Source organism: Nymphaea colorata, chromosome 4 (genome assembly GCF_008831285.2).
Source record: "Nymphaea colorata isolate Beijing-Zhang1983 chromosome 4, ASM883128v2, whole genome shotgun sequence".
Classification (NCBI taxonomy): domain Eukaryota; kingdom Viridiplantae; phylum Streptophyta; class Magnoliopsida; order Nymphaeales; family Nymphaeaceae; genus Nymphaea; species Nymphaea colorata.
Window position 1 is genome coordinate 21606742 of NC_045141.1, and position 19975 is coordinate 21626716.

A 19975-nucleotide genomic window follows, 5' to 3' on the forward strand; every position below is an offset into this window, starting at 1 on the left:
GAAACAACTTCAGACTAGCAAAAGTCATTCTTTACTTCACATTTAGTTGGTTGCTAGTTTTTATTTTCTTCTTAATTGAATAATGGCGCTTTAAGTTGTTTTGACCAAATTTAACATGCAGCCTTGGCTAATTTAATAAAATCCCCTTTTGAATTGCCAGAATAAACAAGCCTGAAAACTCAGCTCGAAGATCATTTTTTTTTCCCTGTAATAGCCGCAAACTTTTAGCCAAATTTCACATTTTTCAAATCTTCTATAACCATTTTCCCTTTTAACCCTCGTGTAGACCAGTGTTTTTTCATAAAATTAATTACACGGGAAGACTAAGAATCGATGTAAACAATTAGCTTGATTTTCCCAAGCTTAGATAGGATTCAACAAGATGATCCTTTGTACAATTGCTTGGATTTCAGACGTGGTTTCATGTAAAACTAATGCGTATGCGAATCAAAACTAAAGGAAAAAGAAAATCTTTCCATGAGGATGATGATAGACAGCAATTTGTTTTTTTTACATATATATTTCTGCGCTTACGCAAACCAACAACTAGATCATCCGGTATTGTGATCAGAAACTTGAATGTCGAAGTTAAACAATGATCAGCACAATACGGTGCACGATTTAAAGAAGGTCACTCTGAACAGGGACCGGATGTTGGTCTTCGTTGTCTATGAAAACAGAAAAAGTTCTGACTCGCCCTTGTTTGATCCCAGAAGAAACTCAGGATTTAATGTTTCTTGCCTCCACGTTCAAATGGAAAATTCTGCGAATCTTTGTCACCTTTGGAATTTCAGAGTACAGGGGACCCTCTTGATGCTGTACTACGAAGAGTGGCCATGGAGAACAAGACCCTCATCATCACGGGGATAAACAAGCCATACGCAGGGAACAACAGCATGCTGGAGCTCTTCCTCGAGGCCTTCCGGCAAGGAGAGGACACGCAGCACCTGCTAGAGCACTTGCTCGTCGTGGCCCACGACCAGCCGGCCTTCGAGAGGTGCCAGCAGCTCCACCACCACTGCTACAGGTTGGTCACCGACGGCGTCGACTTCGCCGGAGAGAAGATGTTTATGAGCCAGGATTACCTGAAGATGGTGTGGAGGAGGACCCTCTTCATCGGAGACGTGCTCAAGCGAGGATACAACTTTATCTACACTGTAAGCCAGAGAGAGAGACCGCCAAAATCTGAGCATATAGTAGAAAGATAGCTTTCTACATTTTGTCTCGAGATTTCTTTTCCCAGATTTAGATTTGGCCCATTTTTACTGCCTGGAATCGAAATAATCACCAGTTCGTTCAAAATATGTATTATGCATCGTTTCTCTTGCAGGATGCTGACATAGTGTGGTTCCGGAATCCATTCAAGCGATTTACTGCAGATGATGATGTGCAGATGAGCTGTGACCATTACGACGGCAGGCCCTACGATACCAAGAACGCCGCCAACACCGGCTTTCATTTCGCGAGATCAAACAAGAAGACGATCAAATTTTACGATCTATGGTACGAGAGCAGTAAGAACTACTCAAAGATGCATGATCAAGCTGCACTGTACATTCTCAAGGACCGTGGCATCATTGAGCAACTGGGCCTGAAGTTCAGGTTTCTGGACACGCTCTACTTTGGTGGGTTCTGCCAGAAAAGCAGAGACCTGAGGGAGGTCAACACGATGCACGCAAACTGCTGCCGGAGCATAAAGGCGAAGTTGGCTGACCTGAGGGCTTCGCTTCAGCAGTGGAAGAAATTCGTTTCTGCCAAAAACTTCAGTTCCAGTGGGTCGTGGCCGAGACACACGAATTGCATCAATTCATGGAGGACTACGCCTACTCTTACTAACTGATTTTGTGAGAGTACCCAACGTTTAGTTGAAAGGATTTCATCGGTACCAACAGTGTTGCATTTTCCTTCAATTTGTAGAAGAAAAGAGATGCATTTAACCCTTAGGATGAACTATAATAAATTTAGTTTCTTCAAGTGTGAAATACCTTTTAGGGAGTCTATAACATACTGTTGACTGTACTATGAAGTAAAATAATATACTTTTGTCCATCTATTACAGAAACAGATGGTGGATTTGTCTTGCTAATGCTATAAACCAAACGGTTTGAGCAGTTGATGTTTTGGATGGACTCAATATGCGTGAAATTCATCAAAACTGAACATTAGGTGACAACATGCATCAGCTGCACTTATATCAATTCCTGAACTCATTGTTTACAATTAATGAATTTCATGCATATTAAGATGGAATTCATCTATTTAGGTATGCAACTCACCGAAATCAATTTGCAGACAAGTTCAGTTTTATAACACGCCCACTTGAGCTGAAGGACCTTCCAAACCTCATTGATATGTCATGTCGGGCAAGTATAATTGAAGTACTTATGAACAACATGGCACCAAATATGTAGGAGATAGACAAATACATGTTGCATATGAAATTTTGTAGTCTGAAATCAAAGTTCACAACAGGAACCTGCAACGCATAAAAGAATAGACATTGATAATTAAAGGGCACTAAAAATTGTCATTGAGCAAATCAGGTTTTTCTTTCCTTCTTTGTGGGTGTAGGTCCTTCTAAATTAAAGGAAGTTACTTCATGATCTTTTTCCGTCATTCTTCTTCTGCTTCGATTTGTCTCTCGAAGGCCAACAAGTCTTAGGATACGGCCATCCGCTTGCAGAGCTGCTACCATCAGTAGACGTGAAGTTCTTAAAAGCTTGAAAAACGGCCCTTAAATCTGCCAACTTTTTCCTCATTGTCCTACAACAGTTTGCATGCATTGTGTTAGCCTCCTTTATGTTCCTCCTCATATGACAGAACCCTCCAAAGTAAACTGTATCCAGAAACCTGAATTTCAAGCCAAGTTTCTTGAAAGCAGGTTTGTCTTGGAGTTTCTGAATCACATCCTGTTCTTGAACGCCTATGCCCTGGCTTTTGTACCATAAATCAAACAGTTGAATCGTTCTATTGTTTGATCGGACGAAATAGAAACCAGCATTGATTTTATTTGATATATTGTATGGTTGGCCTTTATACTTGTCACAGGTTATCTGCATGTCATCATCTGTATTCATGAGACGTGCAAGAGGGTTTCTTAACCACAGAATATCAGTATCCTGCCACAACAGAGAAGCCATAGTGCACTGTTAGCTTTCACTCAGTTCGAGCTTACTGCCATTTGGTAGAAGCCCAACAGTGTCAAGGTTTTGAATGAAGTAATGAGAAGACATTGAAAGCCTTTCTAAAGTCGCCGACCTCATGTCAAGCTTCTGATCTCTAGCCATGAAAAGGCATAGGTCGCGTTTGGATGACACCTTGAAGAAATGGTTTTTTCTGAAACCGGGTTTTGTGAAAACCAATTTTTCTATTGAGTTTTGAAAACCTGATTTATGTGACCTGTCAAAATCCAAAATTTCACTTTTTGAAACCTGGTGTTTGTTTGGGTGACAAAAAATAAGTTCTACATCGTACCATTATTTACGATCAAGGTTGTTGACATATTTATCATAATAACTGAAGCAAAATGAGCAGCGTCTTTTCCCTCAAAGAGCAGGAGGATGGCAGATCATGAGGGGAATGAATCCTTTCAAATTTCCATATGAGGTAAAGATGAAGGCCACGTAAGAACTTACAGTAAACACGACGTTGTATCCTCGTTGGAGGACGTCTGCTATAAATTGAAGTCTTCTCCACATCATCTTGATATAGATCTTGGCCTCAAACAATTGTTCACCGGAAAAATCCAACTCAGTGGTGATTCTGTAACAATGTCGGTGAACACGCCGGCACTTGTCGAAGGCTTCATTGTCAACAGCAGCAATAAGGAGATGCTTGATCAAGTCCTGCGTGCCTTCACCTTCTCGGAGACACTGGAGGAACAGATCAAGCATGCTGCCATTTTCTGCATATGGTTTGTTTATTACTGTGAGTATGAGAGTCTTATTCTCCATGGAAACCCTCTCTAGTACAGCATCCAGTCCTCCATCCTGGTACATGAACAGCCAGAATCATAAGTGCTGTGGCTATCCGTTTTCCACCTCCGTTACTAAGTCATATTTAACAACGAGAAGAGCAAAAAGGAGATATATAAATTGATCAATGTGATCTAGAATTGTATGGTATATGCTCATTGCTGCTACAGTACTGTACATATACTGGTTGATACAGGTCCAAAAGTTTACTGCGGGCGCTTCTTGTGGCAGGGTGGAATTTGGTTGTGCTTTTGAATGATGTTGCAGAGTGGAATTTGGTTGTGCTTTTGAATGACGTTGCAGAGTGGAATTTGGCTGTGCTTTTGAATAAGATGGCGGATCCTTAATTGCTTTATCGATTCGAGGCCTGCCATCAATCTTTGGCCTCTGCGCTATGAATCTTCCGTAGGTCTGTTAGGAGAAGATTACAAAAATCATCATCAACTAGTCATGACTCTGTGCCAACATTCTTGATTCAGACTCGACAATGATCATGATCATTTCTAATTCATTACTGCCGCATGGAGAGATGAGAGAGGGAGAGAGAAATTGTGCCCACAAGCCGACACCAAAATACTTAAATTCGACAGAAGCAAAAGTGTAAAAGGCAAGGAAAGCAAAGAAAATTAAGTTTGCGTCATAGCAATTGATTTAAGTTATAACAACAACTGCATTAAATTTCCTTTTTCGGACGGTAATAACAATAAAATTAAGTTTTTCAATTTTAAATGATCAACTTACAGGAACCAACTCCCCACCCCACTCTCTTTCGTGATTTAAACCAGATGTACAGTATTAATCTCTTATGATATTTTCTTCAAATAATTATGCATCCTAATGTCAAACCAATTTTATATGATTGAATTTTTGAAAAATATGAAATAGAGTGCTGACGAACTGAAAGGTGGAAAACAGAGTCTAAAGCCTAGAGGAAAGAAAGAAAGAAAGAAAAATCAGCAACTAGCACCTCTTCAAGCGGTGATTCTTGGGAATAGAGGAGGAAGTTCCATGAACACAAGAGCCCCGCGGTAACAAGAAATCCAAAGAGCAAGGCGCCCGCTACCATAGTCGAAGTTTGCTTGCACCCAAGTTCGGCAAGTTTCGGCCAACCCCTGTGGCGCTGCCAATTACCTGAACTCTTCATGGCTCCCGAACCAGTAATTTGGCTTCGTTCTCGCTTCTGCAAAGAGAAGAAAGCAAATTTATAGATTTGAAAGTTCAGAAACCTTCATCTTCTAATTGTTTGTGTAACGATTAACGAAGGGTGTCGGTCAGCCATTTGAGTTGGTGCAGGTTAATTGGTCTTCCAATCTGCATCACCTTGAATTCTCTATAATGCCTTTGTCTCATATAGATTATTTGATCATAAGCTAAAGCAGTTGACATCTTGAACTTGGTGCCAGTTGTATTTCATATCAATCAGTTCCAATCGATGATCTGCTAGGAGAGTACGGAAGCATTCTTTGTGGGGCAGCACATTCTCCGCAGTTGATCCATAGGTAACCTCAAAACAAGGTGAATTAGACATTAGTTTTTCCTTTGTCAATGTTTCACACTTGCGCGGTACATACAATAAAGTATTATTTTGTTGTGATGTCAATTAATATTATTATAGATACATATAATAAATCTTATAAATATAATATTAAAGGTTTGTTTGGTAACATATAAAACATTGGGCATCACCAACGCATATTTCAATATTTCTTACAGAAATACAGTGCTCCTTCATCTTTGATGTAGATCTCTGACACAGTTGCTTTTTGAGACCATTGTTTCTGCGGATGCATGTTGGTCATATACGAAATTTTTGTAAGTCAGTATAATTAATGATGAAAATGCCTTTAGTTGATAAAAGAAATCATAAAGACAAAAAAGAAAACTGAAAAAAATTTAAAAACTAAGCAAAACATTTATTTTTAAATAATTTTCAAAACATCTCTGCTTCATATATCTGTTGCATGCATAGCGCACGCACTCATTCTCTGTTCCGAGTCGCACTATTTTTCTATTAATTAATAGTAGTCATCAGTTGTCATGCTCGTCAATTCCAAAGCACTGCGTGCACGTCTTGTCCATGCGTCATCTTCGTCAATTTCCCACTGCGTGCACGTCTTGTCCATGCCCCACTATAGTGGTGAGCATTTCATTAAAAATAATATTTGTGTGTGTGGACCCAAAACGGTCCGCGGCATGGAGTTTTATACAACAAAAATGTTGTTTAAAAAAACGTTTAAATACTCTAAAAATATGTCAATTGAAAAAAAAAAGGCAAAAAATACTTTCTGTACGTGTTTTTTCATGCTTTTTAATGTCTGACAACTTGTTCCCATTTTCTAGCCCATCGTTTTTTTTTTTCTTTTTAAGATTTTCTTAAAATTTATTATATTAGCTGATTGTATAATACCTTAGAAAAACCATTTAAAATTCAAAAATGATATTTGTGACTAACATATGGCTGTATCCAACTGAAAGTTGTAGTTCCTATGTCCAAGGCTGTTAATTTTCAGATCTTCAAAACATTCTTTCACATATAAGAAAAACACAATTCAAGGCAATAACAGCCTCTGTGACAATTGTATCCTTTATTTAATTTGTTTTTTGGTTTTCATTTTAACTCTCATTGAAGCCTGAACATTATACAGCTGCCACCATTGGTTGCCATGATTTTAAGGGGTTAATATATAAAATAAAATAGATTTATAAAACACTTGTTACAACATTTTATGAATCTAGTCTATTTTTTAGACATATTCATAAGACTGTAACATGTTATTACTACTCCCAAACAGCTCTTAAGGAGTCATTTGGAACTTGTTACTATTTCATGCATTTGGCTCAAAAATTAGTTAGATTCATTAGATACGTTAGAAAATGTTATATGGATCTGCTCATTTTTATTTGTGAGTTGTGGTTTTTATTTATTGTTTTCTTCTAGTCTCATGGATCTGCTTTTAGTCTCTGTAAAGGGTCTTATGGTTCATTAGAAAAGCAGTCACCGGCTTTAATAAAAAACGCTAATTGTTCTTTTGTGTTTCCTTTCCTTGTATACTAAATTCCCGTCCCATTCAGGACTCCTAATTGAATGCATGAATGGATGGATTCTTCAACAACAGAACATGGCATTTGGCTTACTTAAAAAATTAACATCCGTCTATATTAACATTTTTATGAAAGTTCCTATACAGAGAACGAATTCAGCGATTTGACAACTGATCTTTACTAAACGGCCGCACCAACCAAGGAACCATGCACCCATCTGATCAGGGGTGGAGCCCGGGGTCTGCTTGGGCGTTTGCCCCATCTCAAAATTTTGTTTTCATAAATTTTATATCATTTAACTTGTTCTATATAAAATTTTTGAAAAATGATATTTCGGTTATAGTCAAAATTTAAAAACAAACTTTAATTCGACCTCCTCATAAATACTTTGTGTGTGTTCAATGAATATGTCTCAAAGATTGATGCTGAACATGCACTACGATCTAATGTTTCATGAACACCCCCTCAACCCAAGCCTCTGATATGGGCCCGGGTCAGCCCGATTACAGTAAAAAAATATTATAAATATGTATATAAATTAATAAAAAATTATCTCTCTCCCTTTGTTCTTCCCCTAAAAAATTTATTATCGGGCCCACCCAGGCCGGCCCAATAACAAGTCAGGCCGGCCTGGGTCACTTTTTTACGAGCTCGAGTCAGGCCGGATACCTGGCGGCGGCCCAACCCGGTGCCCAAGCTTACCTCAACCAATCCTTAGAGTAGATTCATGAAATACTTAGAGTGTTCCAACTATCAAATGACCTCTTAGGCCTTAGAGTGCAAGCAAGTCACAAGATTTTATGCCTCTCGGTAATTAATAGAGTACTATTTCTTCAAGTCACAATAATATATACAGGAGCAGAGCCAAGGGGGGCCCGCATGGCCCCTAGCCCCACCTCAAAAAAAAATTTTAATTTACATATAAATATTAGATAATTTCACTTATCTTATATAAAAATTTTGAAAAATGATATTTCAGCTCTTGTCGAAATTTAAAAACTTTAATTCGGCCCAATCATAAAAAAATTTCGGCTCCGCCCCTGCATATAGATATGTTCATTAGTTTTTATTTACTTTGTATCTAATTATGTTTTCCAAATCAAACTTGAAATTTGTTTACCTTTAATCTTCCCAGAACTAGATGAAATGTAGTAAGCCTCTCGTGCGGCGATCAGTTTTCTTTGTTCGCCTGAGGGGGTCCATCAGGCTAGGGCATTGTCTTTCAGTTGGCAGTCTACTATCTTCAATTGTGTTTTCGCCGGCTCACTTCAGCTGAGAGACGCTCGAGGACTCCTCCAGGCTTTCCTCCTGCCCGCGCGTTGTTGTTTTCTCCTCTTGCAGATGGGTGATTGTTCCTTGCGGCCGCGGCTCCCCAAGGTGGTCTCCGTTGGTAGGCCAGCCCCTCACCTTGGTGTGTCCCCTCTTCTCGGTGTGCTTCAGGCTTCGTCACCTTCTTCGGTCTGTCGCTTCTATCCGCGTCAGATGGGGCCAGTGGTGGTGTCAGAGGTATGCTTCCTTGAACGGCCGCCTATGTTCTTTGCTAGGTCACCGCGGTACGGCATATTGACCCACGTATCGGTACCGGTACACCGGTACGGCAGAACCGGTACCTACGTGGTGGTAGGTTTGGATCTGGTTTCGGGTCAAAACCAGATCCAAACCAAGTTTCCCCGAAAAAAATGTTTTAAAACCAAACTCTTCTCACCCGTTGAGGTCTCCCACCACCAACTTACAAACATAATGAGCGAAAACATTCTTATATGTTAGTTTCTTATTTCAGATTTTTTCGATACAGGACTAAAGAAGCTTCTTTATAAGTTATAAAGAACCTTCTTTAGTCCTGTCTGAAACAGGAAACTAATATATAACAATGTTTCCACTTTTCATGTATTGTAAGTCATTGTGAAGTTCGTTTTTATGATATGGTGTTTTTTCTCTTCAAAATTTATAATTTTTTTAATTAAAAAATTAACTTTATTACATAAAATTTACACCGTACCCGTACCATAAATTTCAAAAACGTCGTACCAGTACCCGTTTTCCCGTACCCGTACCAGCACCCGTACTCGTACCCAGGTGACATAGGTTCTTTGGTTCTATCAGACTTCCTTGGCCTGAGCCTGCTTGTCCAGGTACGCGGGGTCCACCTTTTTCGGTACAGATTCCGCAGATCTACAGGTCAGGTGATTCCGCAGATCTTCGGTGGTAGAGCTACCGCCTTCACAGCTTTCGCCCTTGCTTCCCTCACTGCGGGCGCCAGCCTCTCCTCAGCGTAGGAGTCTAGCCTACTCTCTGCCGCGCTCCCCTGAGGTACCCTGCTTGCCCTTTCCTTTTCCTGCTTTGCGAGCTGGGGCTTCACGCAAGTCCACCTTGTGATGCCCCGACCCGATTATGTTTGCTGATCAGTTTGGCCTTGGCGACGTCCGGTCGTCCGCATCGTTAATTTCGACTGCCCGCCCGTCGGCAGGGGGTCGCCCCCGTGAGGTTGCTGTTGTTGCTCGCTCTTGTTCGACTGCGGCCTGCGTTGTCTTGGCCTCTGGCATCTCGGCACCCCCAGTCAGCCTTTCTCCCCCTGTTGCCTTTACGTTGCTCTTTACATTGGTTACTGGCCCCCCTATGCCCCCCCTTACACCCAGGACCTCCTCCTTTGTCTATCTGCTTTGGGTTTCTTCTGTTTCTTTTGACAGTAGTTTTAGCTCCGGCTTGCCTTCCCTGCATATTCTGCTGCATAGACTTAGTCGCGGCTCTCCTCAAAACCCGCCTACCAGCCCCTCCCACCTGTTAGCCCTGCCCTCCCCTGCATCCCTTGTGTTGGCTATTTTTCCCCCGCCCTGTGGTTTGAGTTTGCACCCACCTCCGCCCCCTCGTCCTCCCCTGTTCAGTTGCCTGATCCCACCACTAGACCAGTGGTTTGTCACTCCCTGCCCGATAGGTTGCCACTTGTTGCCCCCTTGTTGGATGCTGAGTTAGGCATCTCCCTCCCGGATGCGCTTGACGCTCTTAAGGTCTCTCTTTCGCCGGAGCAACTTGATTTGTTACATTCCTCTTTTGTTGCCGCTGTGGCACCGGTCTCCCGCTCCAGCCTGGCCAGGTTGCGGCGGGAATTGCGTAGGATTGGGGCTTCTGCAGCCTCCATCCTCCCTCCTGGTGCCGCCAGGGCGGCTAGGCGTGCGTCGCTTCACGTGGTTTCCCTATGAGGATTGCATGTTGGAATGTGCGGGGCCTCAGTGCCCGTTATCAGTGTAGATATCTCTCTTCTTGGATCCGTCAGCACGGACCTTCGGTGCTAATCGTGGTTGAGACCAAGTTGTCTGTCATCTCTCACACTTGTGTTCGTACTTTGTTGCGTCAGCCGTCCTTTGGGTTCCTTCCAGCTTGTGGAGCTGTTGGCGGCATCCTGCTGGCTTGGTCTCCACCCCTTACGGGGGTTGTTGTGCATGTCAGTAAGTACTCTATCTCTGCTTCTCTCAGCGGACTCTGGCCAAATGGGCCGGTCTTGGTTACTGCAGTCTATGGCCCCTGCGTTGGGGCTCTGCGTGGACAGCTGTGGGCTGAGCTGCATCAGGTTCATCAGCTTGCAGCTTCACCTCCTTGGCTGCTGGCAGGAGACTTTAACTGTTTGCTTAGCCCTGCTGACTCATCCTCCCCTGTCATTTCTGGCTTGTCTATGTCTGCTTTTTTATCGTTCGTTGATGAGTTCGGTCTTTTTGACGTGCCTTCGACTAATGGTACGTTTACTTGGTCCAACAATAGGAACCCTCCGATCCTCCGTAGGTTGGACCGTATGTTCCTCTCGCCTGAGTTGTTCTCTGCTAATCCTTCGTCCTCCTTGGTTCTTGGTCTGAGGCACTTGTCTGATCACGCTCCGCTGCTCCTTTTTATTCGGGGTAGGGCTGGTATTGGGCACACCAGATTCCGTTTTGAGTTTTGGTGGCTTCGAGATGAATCCTTTGTGGATACCGTCCCTAATTGGTGGGCTCGTGCAGTCGATGGTAGGTGAGCTGCTTTCAGGCTCTCGCGGAAGTTGCACTTCATCATGAGGGAGGCTCTCGCCTGGAAGCGCATTTTCTGGAGCGGCAAATTTTCGGAGGTGGCCGATTTGGATGAGGAGATCATGTCCCCTCAGGCCTCTGACAATATTTTTGCTGATCAGTCTTCTCGTCTCCTTTGTCTGCAATATCTTGCCCAGGAGTGGCGGATTAGGGAGTCTATCCACTAGCAGCAGCGCTCTAGGCTCGGTCAGCTTGCGCATGGGGACCAGAACTCTAGATTCTTCTACTTGGCCGCCTCTCAAAGGCGCCGTCAGACGTTGCTCCAGTCCATGAATATCGGGGGCAGGGTTTTTTTTGCGATGACATCCTCCTGGCTCTGAGAGCTCATTTTCAGGATTTCTACTCCAAACCTCTTCGCTTTTGTGCCACACTGCCGGATTTTCACCTCTCCCATCTCTCTGTCTCTTGTGCGATCTCTCTTGGGCGGCCCTTCCTGCATCAAGAGATCAAGAACGCAGTCTGGGCCCTTGGCTCTGGTAGGGTGCCCGGCATTGAAGGTTTCCCTGTCGAATTTTTTCGTACGTTTTGGAAGGTTTGTAGCGCGGATGTGTTTGCGTTTTGTGATGAGTTCGCCTCCAATTCTGTTTTCTTGAAGGAATTCAATCAAGCTACCTGCGTCTTGGTGTCTAAGCGCCCTAACCTTACGGACGTCACCCACTTTTGTCTGATCTTCATCTTAGGCACACTTTACAAGATTATTGGTAAGTTGCTCTCTTTGCGGTTTGCGCCTGTCATGACTTCTATCATTAACCCCTTCCAGGTTGCTTTCGTCAAGGGTCGGCGTCTGCAGGATGCGGTTGTCCTAACCAATGAGGTTGTTCACTCCCTTTACTGTCTACGGCTTCCTTCATTCATCCTTAAGTTGGACATCTCTAAAGCCTTTGACTCGGTTAGTTGGGAGTTCCTTTCTGACCTTCTCACTCGTCTTGGTTTTGGTCCATCGTTTAGACAGTGGATCATGTCGCTTGTCACTGGAGCTCAGCTTGTGGTCTCCTTCAATGGGAAGTGTGGCAATTTTTTCAGTCTCGAGCGTGGCCTCCGTCAAGGTTGCCCGTTATCGCCCTTGCTATTCAACTTGGTTGCTGAGAGCTTTTCTGCGTTTTTCCATCACGCAATGGTCGTTGGCTTCCTCACACCTCATTCGCTCTCCCACTTACAGACTTTCTCCACCCTTCAGATTTTCTCCTGTTCGGCAGTGCTTCCCGCCAACAGATTGTGAGAACATGGCTCATCCTTCGGGTTTTTGAGCTCATCTCGGGTCTTTCTATCAATTCCGCCAAATGTCACTTTTCCTTCATTCACGCGGATCCGGTCACGGTACTTCTCGCGAAAGCTTGCTTTGGGTGTAAGGCTACTAGCCTGCCCATGGACTACTTGGGGCTTCAGATTATGTTGTCGTCTCCTGCACCCTCATTTTGGAATGGAGTGGAGCAGAAGCTTACTGATCGCCTTCAGTGTTGGTAGGAAAAACTGCTTTCTCTCCCATGTCGTAATACTCTAGCTAACCACTGCCTTGCGGCGGTCCCTCTTCATGCTTTGGCTGTCTTTCGGCCTCCTGTGGCTGTTTTGCGTAGGTTTGATAAGCTTATTCGTACGTTTATTTGGAATAGTGATCGACCTTCAGATCGCCTTGCGCATTGGGATGTGGTTGTCTTTCCGCGTCTTCTTGGAGGTGCTGGGGTTACCAACCTTAGTCGGGCTTGCAAGTCTTCTCTGTGTTCTTGGTGGCGGCGGTTAGCAACTGAACATTCTCCTATCACTCAATTCATTAGTTTCAAATTCGACCTGTCTTCCCCTAGCGTCTGGAATAGTTCCATCTCTCACACCTCCCCCTCTCACTTTTGGTGCGACATGCTTTCTGTCTTTCCTTTTTTCCTTCGCCTTGCTGACCTATCATCGTCCACGTCCCCATCCTGGCCTCTTTCACCTACCTGTGAGTTCATATTTTCTTATTGCTACTTGGCCTCCTTTGGTCATTCTGTCGTGTCGTTCCCACCCCGGTCCCTTTGATCTCCTTGCCCATCTCCCCGTGCCATTGCTTTTGTCTGGCTTATTCTTACTGGCCATATTAACACTTTTGACCACCTGCAACGCCTTGGCATCAGTTTGACTAACCAGTGTCCCTTATGTCTTGTCGCGACTGAGTCTCGGGTCCACCTTTTTATTTTGTGCCTTTTTTTCTCTAGTATCCTTGCTTTTGTCTGGCCTTCCCTTGTTAGTAGTCTTTCAAACCTACCATTCATTTGTCTTTTTTTCCTTTTTTGTCCTTTTCCCCACCTGACTGCTTCCTGGGGTCATGTCTGGAGGCCGTGGCTCATTTCAGCTTGGTGGCGCATTTGGGAGGAGCGCAACAACAGAGTCTTCAGAGACACATTCTCTTCGTCAGATTCTGTGGCTCGTCTTGTGCAAGGGGATGTCCAGTTTACCATTCGGTTGAAGCGCCGCTGTCCGTCTGCGGTTGGGTGACTGTGCCACTCTGTCTTTCCTATCTCTCTTATTTTTTTGTGCTTTCTTCTTCCTACTTTTGTTTTTGCGGTCTATTTTTTGTGAATTGTTTTTGTACTTAGGGACCTCTTATCTTCAGATTTTGTTATATACTCTCTCTCTCTCTCTCTCTCTCTCTCTCTCTCTCTCTCTTAGATGCAGTTAAATTTCTCTTTGTGGTCTCATAGCACCGGACTGGTATTCTGTACATCGGAATTGGCTTAGTTTTTCTTTTCCCCCTAAATTTTAGTCTAAATCCGAATGAAGTACGAATCAGCCCGTATTATCTTATCCATTTTATCACTTTATCTACATGACGTACTCCGTGGTCAATGCTCCACGGATCGATATTCCCGAACCAATCGCGAAACTTGTACAATCAATGCTTAACCTCAAGTCCGCTCGCGAAGCAAAGCTAACCGGATTTATTTTGCATCGATCTAACTAGATCCACTTCGGATATGCAATTCCGATTCAAATATCTCCAAACAATAACCGAATTCAAACTCGAATGTTGATGCCCAAAACTTTACAGATCTGAAAATTGTGTATCAGCTTCAGATATTGGACCCAAATCCAAACCGTGCCTTTTTCTAATTTGGACCATACACAGTTAAGTTCTTTCTCTGGCCAACATTGCCTTCATCAACAGGAGTGACAAAAATGAAGAAGAGAAATTACAGTAGACAGTAAGGAATGAAAACAAAAAGAGAGAGAGAGAGAGAGAGAGAGAGAGAGAACCTCAACTCCAAACCATTGAACAAAAAACTGGCTGATCACTCTGCAGTACAGCTAGAATTTTGCAGAACCTTAAGCTATATATCCGTAGATCATATTTCAAGAAAAAGTAAACTCCAGTGAGCATTCACCATCAAAGTATGATAGCATCAAGACAATAGAATGACATTGTTGGCACTTCATGTGATGAAGTTTTTAATTTCACGCGCTTCACTTTTCTTTCTTATCATCTCTATATTGCGTAAGTATAATCGCATGGATGACAAATTTTTTTATAATTTTGATCGAAACAAGGGGCTAAAGCTATCCCACAAGTGGGCATAAGACTGATAGTCGGCTGTAGTCAAGTTTCTTCTCCGTTGATGTTTCCCCTCTTTAAAATTTAGAAGTGAAGATTGATGAAAAAGTTTTCCGCTTGATGTCAAACCGTTCGAGCCAATCGTAATAATCTAGATACGATGAATAACGTAGCTTTAAAACTCATTTACATGAATCAACGTTACTTCGAATCCTCCTTGCTTATGAAATCCTATTAATACATTTAGATGAACCTTTCTGCCGTAATTGTTTGAAGAGTACTTCCCATGTGGGGAGTCTCATTTCCGTCCACAAACCAACAGACAATGCATATAAAAATTGCAATCGCATGACCAGAAGCAGCAAAAATCATCAGTTGCCTTCTCTTCCTTGAGAAAATTAAGCAGAAGTTCACGGTTCAGCAGCCAGCGGACCATGAAGAAATCAGGCGGCTGGAGTCTCAGTAATCGCCAGCCGACTTTAAAGATTCAAGTGTTTATTTTGTTTTTTGGATCTTTTCTAACGGTGGGCCTCCTCTATGCTTGTGGGTACAATAACAAGGCATGGAATTCCTTCCTCTTCTCTCAAGGTTTATTATTACAAAAGGTCCCGTCTCTCGCTCTCTCCCTCTTGTGCATCTTTAGGTTCACTTTCTTCATTTTATCATCTCATGTTAACCAAAATCTTCTTCCAAACAATTTCTGTCAAGGCAAAACCATGCTGTTGAATTCCATTTTCTTTTAGTTGAATGATGACAGTTTAAGTAGCTTAAACCAAATTTAACATGTCAATTCCATATATATTAAATGCCTTTCCCGGTCCATGGGAATGGGCATGGATAAAGATTTTCAGAATGTTTCAAAAACACTTATGTATAATATTCTGCACCTGCTTTTCTGATAACAGCAACTATTTTCGGGCAATCTTTCCGAGTTTTGTTAATTCATATGACTTGGCTCTCCTTGGGACAGGACGGAGGCCTGGATGGTCTACTAAAGATGGTAGCCATGGACAACAACACTCTCATAATGACAGTGATAAATAAACCCTTTGCAGAAAACAACAGCGTGTTTGATTTGTTCCTCCAAAGTTTCAAAACAGGTGAAGGTACCCAGCAGCTCATCAAGCACCTGCTTGTCGTCACCGTCGACCATACTGCCTTCAACCGCTGCCGGCAGCTTCACCCGCACTGCTACAATCTCATCACCGAAGGTGAGGATTTCTCAGGCGAACAGTTCTACAGTACCCCAGACTATGTCAAGTTGATGTGGAGAAGGCTCCTTTTTGTCGCCGATGTGCTTGGTCGAGGCTATAACATCTTGTTCACTGTAAGTACCTATTAAGATTCCAGAGAAACTGGCACCTATATAAGATTTTTTCACAGAATTAAAGATCTATAAAAGCAAATCTATGATCCATTATTATTATGATTATATGTTCTTGGTGGTGGTGTTATATTATAATTTGTGCTTAGTTCTAAGGTTCATTTCATGATCACCATACGCACTAAGTTATTGAACTGAAACCAAGCTAACTTAAGAAGAACTGATAGACCGATTTCTACATCTGTGGCAGGATTCTGATATTCTGTGGCTCAGGAACCCCTTCACGCGCTTCTCTTTAGACGATGACATGCAGGTGAGTTGCGACAGGTACAGAGGCGACCCATACGATCGGTCGAACGACATCAACGCTGGCTTCTACTTTGTCCGTTCCAATAGCAAGACGATCAAACTGTACAAACTGTGGTACGAAAGCAGGGACATAGGGTTCCATGACCAAGACGTTCTGCAAAAACTCCAAAAGAAGCGCGCGTTCCAGGAACTTGGTTTGAGATTCAGGTTTCTGGAAACGTTGTACTTTTCGGGGTTCTGCCAGAAGAGCACCGATTTGAGGGAGGTGAACACGGTGCATGGAAACTGTTGTAAGTCGATGAAGGCCAAGTTGGCAGATCTGAGAGCTGCTTTTGAAGCATGGAAGACGTTCATGGCTAAAGAACACAGTGGTTCCAAAGGGACGTGGCCGGATTCCGGAATTTGCCGCGCTTCCCTCAAACTAGCGCGGCTTCCATGAAACATGCGTTTGGAATGTTGTTCTAGAAAACATGATATATGAATATCTGTTCTAAAATTAAATGCTAGACATAATTATACTATGTGTCCTCAATCAATAAATAAGACCATGAATGATATCATTGAAACCACTAACGTAAGTGCATATGTCATAAGAACACAATGTTCTTTTTATCAAATACCCAGCTTTAACAAACTTAGGTCTCTTCACCTCCAAAGTCACATAGTATATAGCACACGTCTCATCAACTATAAGCATTTTTGAGGAAGAAGTACTATTAAATGTCTACTGATTTGGGTCATTAAATCTTAACTCCACCTTCTGTTGGTGTATGGAATTTGATTCATAGTGGACACTCATATGCAATACCGCGGGGTTTGAAAATGGCATTTATGTCATTTTATACAAATGCAAGTTTGCCTTAATCCTTATGTTGTGAGGGGGGCCTCAGTTTCTTTCTTGGTCTTCTCTCTAAGAGTATCTGTGTTCATCTGAGAGTGAGTAGTGAAAGATCTGTGCGACCGAGGACGTAGGAGATTATTGCTCCGAATCACGTAAATCTTTGTCTTCTTACTTGTTGCTTCTATCACTATCTTGAGAGTGCGAGATGAGAGTTTTGTGTGTTGTTCCTAATACCTTCCTTGTCATGTAAATAACAAATGCCTTATTAAGTCTAGCAAACATATAGAAAGAAAATATGGGAGTCTCCACAGTAATGACATCAGCCCATTTTTATGGAGTCATATATATTAAAGCTAATTTTTGAGAAAATATGCCACCACGTAAAGTTTTTTTTTTTTTTTGCTTCCATTTTGCCTTCGTACGAAAAAGGGAATTCGAGCCAAGTTTTTCTCTTATTTGTCACCTGTTGCACATCATCTAAATCGAACTGATCTTATCAACGGGTGGATACATCATCGCTCACTTCTCAAAGAACTATGCAGGCCTCTTCCGAAGAATTATCCTTTAAATGCATAAATTTTCAACAACAACGATGCGGCTGTTTAATTGCTTCTGTAAATTTATAGCACTCGAGATTTTTTCAACCTTGATCTTGAAAACATTTAATCTTTTTTAAGTTTTCTGGTCACAAAGACCACTCTCCTAGGTACAGTTCAAATGACAAACCAGCAAAACATATCGGAACAGAAATGCATAAGCAAATAATTATAACAGAGGCTCGTGTATCTCTTTTATCCATCCTTAGAAACATCTTTTACGGCTTTTGAACGGCAAAAAGTTTTTCGTGGCAAAAAAAAATTGAAAAGAAAATGCAAAAATGCCAAAAACGTGAAAAAAAAAAAGCATTTTCCTTGTGCTTTTCTGGCTTTTTTTTTTTTTGTTTTGGCGTCCTTTTCAAGAAAACAAATTTCTTTTGGCTGACCAATTTTTCAAGTATAGAACGAGTTTTCTTTAATATGGGTTTTATGTGACAATATTTTTAACCATCTCCCAAATTTCGTGTGCTTAAATAAGCATGATTGAAGTTCTTAATTCGCCGAACACAGTAAGGTATGCTCCTGTAGGCAATTATCCCCACTATTTATAGCCCTCAATGTTACTTTAAAGTATTTCTTTGATGTATTTTTTTGGCGTGTGGCGCTGATCCATACTTGATAGCTTTCTCTAATTTTTAAGAATTCATATTATATAAGCGTTTATGTCATTTTTTTTGCTTTGTGGGTATCGCCTCAATCTCATGTTTATGAGGACATCGTTTTGATTGTAATCTATATTCTACTGTGATAGTGAAAACGGCTCTATATAGCGGTCGTGGAAGTAGGAAAAAGTAATCTCCAAACTACGTAAATTTACTTTTATGTGATTTTTCTTTCTCTTCTCCTTGTTTCTATTTTTTTGGTGCGTTAAGAGACTGTGACAGTGCCTTGTTCCTAAGATATCCATGGCGCATTTTGATGGCAAACGTCACCTTTCTTGCACCCCCGTCTCTGTGAGGCTTATATAAGAAAATTCATAAATATGAAGAGAAAATTCATAATTGTAATAAAAGTGTTGTAATAAAATTACCGATGTTTCTCCATTTACCGGGGCCTAAGCCAATTGGGATCATCAATTAATTACATGTTTTTTTTTTGGGTGTTGATAAATTCTAAACTTTGTTATATTTAAAATGGTGAAAATATCACACTTTAATAAATATACACATATGTTCATACTACATGTTATTTAGTTTTAATTATTGAAAAAATCAAACGAGTGTCCCGACAAATCTACCTTCTTCTTCTTCTTATATATATATATATATATATATATATATATATATATATATATATATATATATATATATATATATATATATATATATATATATATATATATATATATATATATATATATATATATATATATATAGAAATAATTAAAGAGTGAAAACACTTACAATATTTTGAAAATTAGTTAAAACTTGTCACATGGCAGTGTCGAAAGAGCTATGGGATCCAACATTAGCTATTCTGACCACAATGAAGTTTGTATCTTAAATCTCTTCTGCATTTTATAACAAGCTAAAAACTCTATCTGTCGCTTTTACAAAGCCAACAATAATGTTTTACTTTTCACCTAAGGAATTAACAAAAGAGAAAGTTATTTATTATGACATTCTATCTGTGACTGTAGAATGCCGTAAGACCAAAGTCACCCACAACAGAAAGGGAAAAAAAAAAGACTGAGATTAACGACTTTGTAAATAAGCCTCTAAAGTAATCACTCTTATGGAGACACCTTTCCATCTTGGATAATAAGTTTCTTTTTTTTATTATTAAAAATGAGACAAGTGGACCAAGGCAATCTAATTGTCCCTTCATATGGTTGCTTGGATGTATATCCATGACACTATGTAAGAAAATTAGTGCTCTTCTTCTCTTTTAGTTGCGGCCAGGAGGGATGGCACTGTCTGCTTTCTTCCGGTGGTCCACTGTCTAAAGCGGTACTGTAAATTTCTCTTGCTTTTCTTCTCCTTTTTCCTTTTCCCTGGGAACTCTGCCTCGATTTCTCGATGAAAGCACATAATAGCTTCCTTAAGAAATTAAATTCTACTTGTTTCTTATATATCTTTTCTCCTGTTCATATCCAGAACGAGGCTGCATAAGTTCCATCGAGAACATGCTCGTGTAATTGATGTTAAGGCGAAGTTTCTGATCAACTAATCCGGTGATAGTTTTCTGTGTGTTATGAAATATGAGAAAAATAAATAAAGCGGCTATGATGAGAACTTTTAAGATGACTGCTATGTGGAACTTTCATTCACGGATACCATGAGCTATGTGGTTTCGTTCTTGTATACCATTAGTGAAG

The 19975-nt window shown here is 41.3% G+C and overlaps 3 protein-coding genes across 4 annotated transcripts in view; 2 read left to right on the plus strand and 1 right to left on the minus strand.

Moving 5' to 3' along the window:
- LOC116253497 (uncharacterized protein At1g28695-like) overlaps window positions 1-2057 on the plus strand; it is a 2605-nt gene extending 548 nt beyond the window's left edge. The window contains exons 2-3 of the mRNA XM_031628328.1: window positions 795-1157; window positions 1331-2057. Coding sequence (XP_031484188.1) covers window positions 795-1157; window positions 1331-1840 — 873 coding nt within the window. The 3' untranslated portion in view covers window positions 1841-2057. The remainder of the gene's footprint in view (window positions 1-794; window positions 1158-1330) is intronic.
- Window positions 2058-2364: 307 nt separating this feature from the next.
- On the minus strand, window positions 2365-5453 carry LOC116252387 (uncharacterized protein At1g28695-like). 2 transcript variants are annotated; one of them, XM_031626601.2, is made up of 5 exons: window positions 5295-5453; window positions 4942-5154; window positions 4185-4385; window positions 3636-3989; window positions 2365-3119 (listed from the first exon to the last, which is right to left on the minus strand). In XM_031626601.2, the coding sequence occupies exons 1-5, from the start codon at window positions 5358-5360 to the stop codon at window positions 2598-2600; spliced, it is 1356 nt and encodes a 451-aa protein (XP_031482461.1). In that variant the 5' UTR covers window positions 5361-5453; the 3' UTR covers window positions 2365-2597. The 2 variants fall into 2 exon arrangements, with proteins under 2 accessions (XP_031482461.1, XP_031482462.1); XM_031626602.1 differs by having other exon boundaries at window positions 2632-2763.
- A 10132-nt stretch (window positions 5454-15585) lies between these two features.
- On the plus strand, window positions 15586-16660 carry LOC116253243 (uncharacterized protein At4g15970-like). Its single transcript, XM_031628008.1, has 2 exons — window positions 15586-15915; window positions 16163-16660. The coding sequence occupies exons 1-2, from the start codon at window positions 15586-15588 to the stop codon at window positions 16658-16660; spliced, it is 828 nt and encodes a 275-aa protein (XP_031483868.1).
- Window positions 16661-19975: the final 3315 nt, after the last annotated feature.

Bases quoted from the DNA above. Each gene is read 5' to 3' on its own strand.
- LOC116252387 (XM_031626601.2), bottom strand. From the start codon at position 5,360: ATGTCAACTGCTTTAGCTTATGATCAAATAATCTATATGAGACAAAGG. The intron at 4,386-4,941 runs GTGCTAGTTGCT...TTCTCCTAACAG, and splicing joins AAGAATCACCGCTTGAAGAG to ACCTACGGAAGATTCATAGC. The intron at 3,990-4,184 runs GTAAACTTTTGG...TTCATGTACCAG, and splicing joins TGCCACAAGAAGCGCCCGCA to GATGGAGGACTGGATGCTGT.
- LOC116253243 (XM_031628008.1), top strand. From the start codon at position 15,586: ATGGTAGCCATGGACAACAACACTCTCATAATGACAGTGATAAATAAA. The intron at 15,916-16,162 runs GTAAGTACCTAT...CATCTGTGGCAG, and splicing joins GCTATAACATCTTGTTCACT to GATTCTGATATTCTGTGGCT.